General features: G+C 43.6%; 1 protein-coding gene across 1 annotated transcript; it reads left to right on the plus strand.

The window, feature by feature from the left end:
• Nucleotides 1-217: 217 nt before the first annotated feature.
• On the plus strand, nucleotides 218-2,057 carry LOC123440049 (D-inositol 3-phosphate glycosyltransferase 2). Its single transcript, XM_045116642.1, has one exon. The coding sequence runs from the start codon at nucleotides 395-397 to the stop codon at nucleotides 1,883-1,885; it is 1,491 nt and encodes a 496-aa protein (XP_044972577.1). The 5' UTR covers nucleotides 218-394; the 3' UTR covers nucleotides 1,886-2,057.
• Nucleotides 2,058-7,824: the final 5,767 nt, after the last annotated feature.

The raw sequence follows: 7,824 nt of genomic DNA on the forward strand, positions 1-7,824 counted from the left end.
AAATGTTAAATAGGCGGACGCCGAGCCGCCTGCCGACCCATACGAATAAAAAGCGGACAAATGCACTGTCGACGCATTGGAGTTGCTTTAATACTCAGCAAAACCGTTTTCTAAAAGTGCCTTAGTTCGAAAATGAAAGTCCGAAATTAGCGGAATTCACATTGCACGATGATGACATCCCCATGACCATCTTCCTAAGTAACTTCAGGCATGTAAAGCAAGCATGAAGTTCGCACCGCCAATGTCAACACCTTGCAAGGCACTCCAACTCTTCCAAAAGGTCTCCTAAACTGCTGTACATTTCCGTCCCTTGTTTCCATCTTCCTTTGTACGCAGCTTTCCTGCATGACTGACCGTCTAGCAAGCTCGAGCAGTAGAGCTAGTGCATGACGTGATGGCACCAACGTCCCTGCAGAGGCCGAGGAAGCCGAGGTGCCCCTCCCACCCCATGCTCTCTCTGTCCCCAGCCCTCCTCTCCCTCCTCCTCCTCGTCCCCTTCCTCTACCTCCTCATCCACCGTTCCGCCTGCTCCTCGCCCTTCAGCAACCTCACCACCGCCAGGCGCTCCTCGTCGAGCGTGAGCGACTTCGCCGGAGACCTTCGCGACATCGAGTTCTCGTGGAACCACCTACCGTTCACGTCGTCAACGCCGCCCCCCGCCAAGCTCAAGATCGCCGTGTTCTCGCGGAAGTGGCCCGTGGCCACGGCCCCCGGCGGCATGGAGCGGCACGCGCACACGCTGCACACGGCGCTCGCCGCGCGGGGCCACCGCGTCCACGTGTTCACCTCACCTCCGCCGCATACCGAGGCCGCGCCATCGCCCTCCGCTGATGGCCCTCAGTTGCATTTCCTTGACGGCACCCCCGGCCAGTGGCGGTGCGACGAGGCATGGAAGCTGTACGAGGCCGAGGGTGACAACGATCCGTTCGACGTCATCCACTCCGAGAGCGTGGCGGTGTTCCACCGGTACGCGCGCGGCGTGCCCAACCTGGTGGTGTCGTGGCACGGAATCTCCCTGGAGGCGCTGCACTCGGGCATCTACCAGGACCTCGCCCGCGGCGAGGACGAGCGCATGTCGCCGGCGTTCAACCAGAGCCTGTCGCAGTCGGTGCGCCGGGTGCTGTCCGAGGTGCGCTTCTTCCGGAGCTACGCGCACCAGGTGGCCATCAGCGACTCCACCGGGGAGATGCTCCGCGACGTGTACCAGATCCCCGGGCGCCGCGTGCACGTGATCCTGAACGGCGTGGACGAGGCACAGTTCACTCCGGACACGGAGCTCGGCCGCGCCTTCCGGGAAGAGATCGGGCTTCCCAAGAGCGCCGACCTCGTGCTCGGCGTGTCCGGGAGGCTGGTCAAGGACAAGGGCCACCCGCTGCTCTACGAGGCCTTCTCCAAGCTCTCCCTCCGGCACCCGAACGTGTACCTCCTCGTCGCCGGCAAGGGGCCGTGGGAGTCAAGGTACATGGACCTGGGACGCAACGCCAAGGTGCTCGGCGCGGTGCCGCCCGGGAAGCTCAGGGCGTTCTACAACGCGCTGGACGTGTTCGTGGACCCGACGCTGCGGCCGCAGGGACTGGACCTGACCCTCATGGAGGCGATGCAATGCGGCAAGCCGGTGGTGGCCACGCGGTTCCCCAGCATCAAGGGGAGCATCGTGGTGGACGAGGAGTTCGGCCACATGTTCGCGCCCAACGTGGAGTCGCTGCTGGAGAGTCTAGAGGCGGTGGTGCAGGATGGCGCGCGGCGCGCCGCGGAGCGCGGCCGCGCGTGCAGGGAGTACGCCAGGTCCATGTTCGCGGCCACCAAGATGGCACTAGCGTACGAGAGGCTCTTCCTGTGTGTCAAGAACGAGACCTTCTGTGCCTACCCCTCTGAGTTTGATTAGTTTTCTCAGCAGCATGTGCACTTGCTTAATGATTTTATTATCGCGCACTAATAATAATAATCATAAAGATGTTCTTTTTCTTTTTCTCTCTCTCCTTCCCACCTGGATTGTCAGCTATTTGGATATTAATCGGGTCTAATTTTCTAAAGAACTAGATAATGCCCGCGCGTTACTCCGGATTCTTTTTAGCAATTTTTTTTGTGAAGAATTCTTTTTAGCAATTAACTGACAAAAATAAAGTTAGAATATATAGTTGTGGAATTCAAGTTCAATTATTTATTGTTGGAAAGTAAAAAACAAAAATTAACTATGTGGATGGCTTTCATGTTCTTTGATGATGTGGAAGGCTTGCATGTGATAGGAAGTGAAAAGTTGAATGGTTGCATGTGTGCTTGATGATGTGAAAAGTGTGTTGAAAAAAAGTGAAAAGTGATTGATTGGATGCGCTTGATGATGTACTGGTTACATGTGCATTTAAATGTGAGGTTAAATATGTGGGACGTATTTAATAAGGTGAATTGCTAAAATAAATAAAATACTTGGGATGAACACGAGAATGCGTTTTGGAGCTCGTCATCTATGAATGCCGGTTTTAAAAAAATCCAAAATTCATCAAAATTTATATTTTTATAATTCAAAAAATCTGAAAAAATATAGATATATATGAAGACATGACATGTGTGTAAATTTTTAGGATGACATATGTTAAAATAAGGGCTGTGTAAAAAAAGATAAATCTGAAGCTTTTTAACATATGATACTATTCATCCTTAAAGTTCAAACTTTTATTTTTTCTACATGTTGTATTTAAAGGTATTTCATCCTGAATTTTTACACACATATAAATTTTATCTTTATATAGTTGCATATTTTTTCAGAAGTTTTTGAAATCAAAAAGTTTGATTTTCTATTTTTTAAATAAAAGGCTCCATGGAGCCCGGTCACCAAACACTCGAGCGACAGCAGAACAACTTTATACAGAGATTCAACTAGAACAGACACTATACAAAGTTTTTTGGATACATTTTGGAGGTACGTCATAAAAGGTTGAAGAGTTGAAAAAATCACACATCCTAGCATTTGGATATACGTCATAAAAGCTAGAAAGATGCAAATTAGTGATCTTCACGCTACTTTCGGACCCACCTTAGATGAACCAAATGAACTAAATTTCTTGAAGTTATGTGGCTTCTCAGAATTTAAAGGAATGTCTCATGGCACTTTTACTTAAACTGTGACAGAGTTACATATATGAGTATATGATAATAAAAACATGAGAGTATCATCTACCCGATGATAGATAATGTCTAAATGTTGGAAATGTTTTCTAAAGGCAATAATATTGTATTATTTTATTTACATATTCATAAGAGTTCGTATTATATGCTATAAATGTTATGATTCTGGAACATATGATTTAGTGAAAAACTCATATACACATATGCAATCATAAACGGTTAAATAGAGATTCCAAGTCTAGCCTCAAAGACTAACTCAAGTGTTGTTAGTGATCATGTTTTCTGGATCTTAGGATATCGTTAAGCGTAACGACCCGGACCTGTTCTGAAAAAGTTGAGGTATTTCAATTTTTTTTGTTTACACAGACAAAGTAGTCCTAAAACAACATTGAGATTATGACGTTGGAAGAAAGATCATATTGTATCGATCCAAATACTTGTTTGTTATACTTTGAGATAATATCGTCCGAAATCAATTGTTATAACACAAAGTGTTAACATGTGTTTTATGTTCCTTTCACCATAATAGTATCATAGTCATTTCTTACCGTACGATGAGCTTTGGGGTTGCTCAAACGTTATCTGCAACTAGGTGATTATAACGACAACTTACAGGTTCATCGGAAACTTTGATAAGGGACTAGATAGATCTAGAGTAGTAGATGTAGAAAGTATCGGTCTACTTGTCTCGGACGTGATGCCTATATGCATGATCATTGCCTTAGATATCGTCATGACTTTGCGCGATTCTATCAATTGGTTGACAGTAATTTGTTCACCCACCGTAATACTTGCTATTTTGAGAGAAGCCTCTAGTGAACACTATGGCCCCCAGGGTCCACTCCACACCATATTTTCAGCCTTACACTTTTTACTTCGTTGCACTTTCCGCCTTCAGATCTCACTTTGCAAACAATCTTGAAGGGATTGACAACCCCTTTGAAGCGTTGGGTGCAAGCTTGTTTGTGTTTGCGCAGGTACTCTGGACTTGACGAGACCCTCCTTCTGGATCGATACCTTGGTTCTCAAACTGAGGGAAATACTTACTGCTCATGTGCTGCATCACCCTTTCCTCTTCAAGGGAAGAACCAACGTAAGCCCAGCCTCTGTCAACGGGCCAACTTCTGGCGCTGTTGTCTGTGGGATAGCAGAAGAATTTCTGGTGCCGTTGCCGGGGAGGAAGATCAAGTCAAGAACTCATCCAAGTAGGTGTCGCAAACTCATCTCTTGCATTTACTTTGTTTGCCAGTTGCCTCTCATTTTCCTCTCCCCCACTTCACAATTTGCCTTTTTCGCTTGCCTTTTCTCGTTTGCCTTTTTCGTTCGTCCTTTTCTCTCGCTTGCTTTCTGTTCGCTTGTGTGCCATGTGCCTTCAATATGCTTGCATCTTCGCTTGCTGAAAATCTAGTGATATGGATCCTCATCCACTTGCTAATCTCTTTAAGAGATCCATTTATGTTGATCCAATTGCTAGTGAGTTGAGTGCACTTGACTATCTTTATGGAGTTTTGCTTGAGATGCGTGAATCTGAAAACTGTGAGGAAGAAATTTATGAAGTGATTCACGAGGGATTCTTGGATGAAAAGCATGATTGCAATGGTTTCACTATAAATTATATTAGTGACAATCATGCTAAAAATATGCAAAACCCTAAGCTTGGGGATGCTAGTTTCGCTATGTCCACTACCGGTTGCAATGATCATGATTGGGGTGATGATTTTTCTTATGATCTTGAAAATTTGTTTAAGCCTCATGATGAATATGATATTTGCAATATTATTAAAAGTGGGTTAGGAGAAGTCATGACTTTAGTTGATGATAATCCCACTATTTTTGAAGAGCGTCAACTTTGCATGCATGTGGATCATGAAAAGAATATCCTATGTGATAGTTACATTGTTGAATTCGAATATTATCCCACATGTAATTGCTATGAGAGAGGAAAATATTGTGGTAGAAACTTTCATGTTACCAAATTACCTCTCGTTATGTTGAGATTGCTATTGTCTCTTTCTTCTTCCTTGCATTTGGTAACTATTGGTTGTCTTGCCAATTTGTTCTCCTATAAAATGCCTATGCATAGGAAGTATGTTAGACTTAGATTGATTTTCACATGCTTTATGATGCTCTCGTTGTGCTTCAATTCTTGTCTTTTGTGTGAGCATCATTGATTTATCAATGCCTAGTTAAGGGCGTTAAACAATAGCGCTTGTTGGGAGGCAACCCAATGAATTTATATTTTTCCTTCTGTTTTGTTGCGTCCACACTTTCATAATTCTGTTGTGATTGTTTTTTTGTGTTTCTTTTTGTGTTTGAGCCAAGCAAAACCTTTATGACTAGTCTTGGTAATGGTTGTTTGATCCTGCTGGAAAAAGACAGAAACTTTTCGCTCACGAGATGATTGTTCATTTTTATTTAGAAAGAGCTTTTGAGTTGATTCTTTTTTCTGCTGATTGATATGCTTTTTCCCCAGGCCGTCGTAATTTTTCAGATTTTTTGAGGTACCAGAAGTATACAAAGTATACAGATTGCTACAGACTGGTCTGCTTTTGATAGATTCTGTTTTTGTTCAGTTGGTTGCTTGTTTTGATGAAACTACGGTTAGTATCAGGGGGTACTAGCCATGGAAAAGTGAGAATACAGTAGCCCATCATCAATATAGATGGAATTCAATTTTGCTACAGTACCAAAATGAGTGGTAGTTTGTTTTCTTGTACTAATGTTATCACAAGTTTCTGTTTAAGTTTTGTGTTGTGAAGTTTTCAAGTTTTGGGTGATGATTCTCATGGACAAAGAGATAAGGAGTGGAAAGGGCTCAAGCTTGGGGATGCCCAAGGCATCCCAAGCCAAATTCAAGGACACCAAAAAGCCTAAGCTTGGGGATGCCCTGGGAAGGCATCCCCTCTTTCGTCTTCAATCCATCGGTTACATTACTTGGAGCTATATTTTTATTCACCACATGATATGTGTTTTGCTTGGAGCGTCTTGTATCTTAGAAGTCTTTTCTTTTTGTTGTGTCACAATCATCCTTGCTGAACACCTTTCTGAGAGAGAGAGAGAGAGAGAGAGAGAGAGAGACATGCACTCATCGTGATTTTGCTAGAATGCTCATAGTGCTTCACTTATATCTTTTGAGCTAGATACTTTTGCTCTAGTGCTTCACTTATATCTTTTGAGCTAGCTACTTTTTCTCTAGTGCTCCACTTATATCTTTAGAGCACGGTGGTGCATGATTTGGTAGTTGGCTTATGCCATGAAAGTAATCCCAAATGTGATAGGTACCCAAAGAGGATGCAAAAACCTCCATCTTCATGTGCATTGAGTAGAAAGAGAAGTTTTGATTCCTCTCAATTAGTTTTGAGACGTGGATTTGCTAATATTGAGAGTTATGTTAGTAGGGTGTTGTGAATCTAGAAATACTTGTGTTGGAGTTAGTGATTCCCGTAGCATGCACGTATGGTGAACCGCTATGTTAGGAAGTCGGAGCATAATTGATCTATTGATTGTCATCCTTTGTGTTGAGGTTTGGATCGCGCGATGGTTTACACCTACCAACCCTTCCCCTTGGAGTATGCGTTTAGCACTTTGTTTCGATTACTAATAAAAACTTTCACAATACGTATGTGAGTTCTTCATGACTAATGTGAGCCCATGGTATAGATGCACTTTCACCTTCCACCATTGCTAGCCTCTCTAGTGTCGCGCAATTCTCGCCGGTGCACAAACCCACCAAATTCCTTCCTCAAAACAGCCACCATACCTACCTACTATGGCATTTTCATAGCCATTCTGAGATATATTGCCATGCAACTCCCACCGTTCCATCTCATGACTTGTGCCGTCACTCTCAAATTGCCATTGCATGATCGTAAGATAGCTAGCGAGATGTTTCAACGTCATACGCCATGCTAGATCATTGCACATCCCGGTACACTGCCGGAGGCATTTCCTATGGAGTCATCATCATTATGATCTTTGAGCTGTGAGTAAATAAAAGTGTGATGATCATCATTATTAGAGCATTGTCCCATGTGAGGAAATAAAAAAAAAGAGGCCAAAGATCCCAAAAACAAAAAAAGGAGAGAAAAGAAAATAAAAAAGAGGCCTAAGAGCCCAAATAAAAAAAGAGAGAAAAAGAGAGAAGGGACAATGCTACTATCTTTTTCCACACTTGTGCTTCATGTTAGCACCATGTTCTTCATGATTGAGAGCTTCTTGCTTTGTCACTACCATATGCTAGTGGGAATCTTCGTTTTATAACTTGGCTTGTATATTCCAATGATGGGCTTCCTCAAAATTTCCCAAGGTCTTCATGAGCAAGCAAGTTGGATGCACACCCACTAGTTTTCCTCTTGAGCTTTCACATACTTATAGCTCTAGTGCATCTCTTGTATGGCAATCCCTACTCATTCACATTGATATCTATTAATGGGCATCTTCATAGCCTATTGATACGCCGAGTCAGTGTGACCATCTTCTCCTTTTTGTCTCACAACCACCACCACACTCTATTCCACCTATAGTGTTATATCCATGGCTCGCGCTCAATTACTTGGCCAATTACTCTCTTGTATTGCGTGATAGTTATAAAAGGTTTGAGAATGTAAGAGTGCGAAAACAATTACTTGCCCAATTCCGGGGTTGTGCATGATTTACATTAGTTGTGTGAGGATGATGGAGCATAGCCAGACTATATGATTT

This window comes from Hordeum vulgare, chromosome 3H, assembly GCF_904849725.1.
Source record: "Hordeum vulgare subsp. vulgare chromosome 3H, MorexV3_pseudomolecules_assembly, whole genome shotgun sequence".
Lineage (NCBI taxonomy): Eukaryota > Viridiplantae > Streptophyta > Magnoliopsida > Poales > Poaceae > Hordeum > Hordeum vulgare.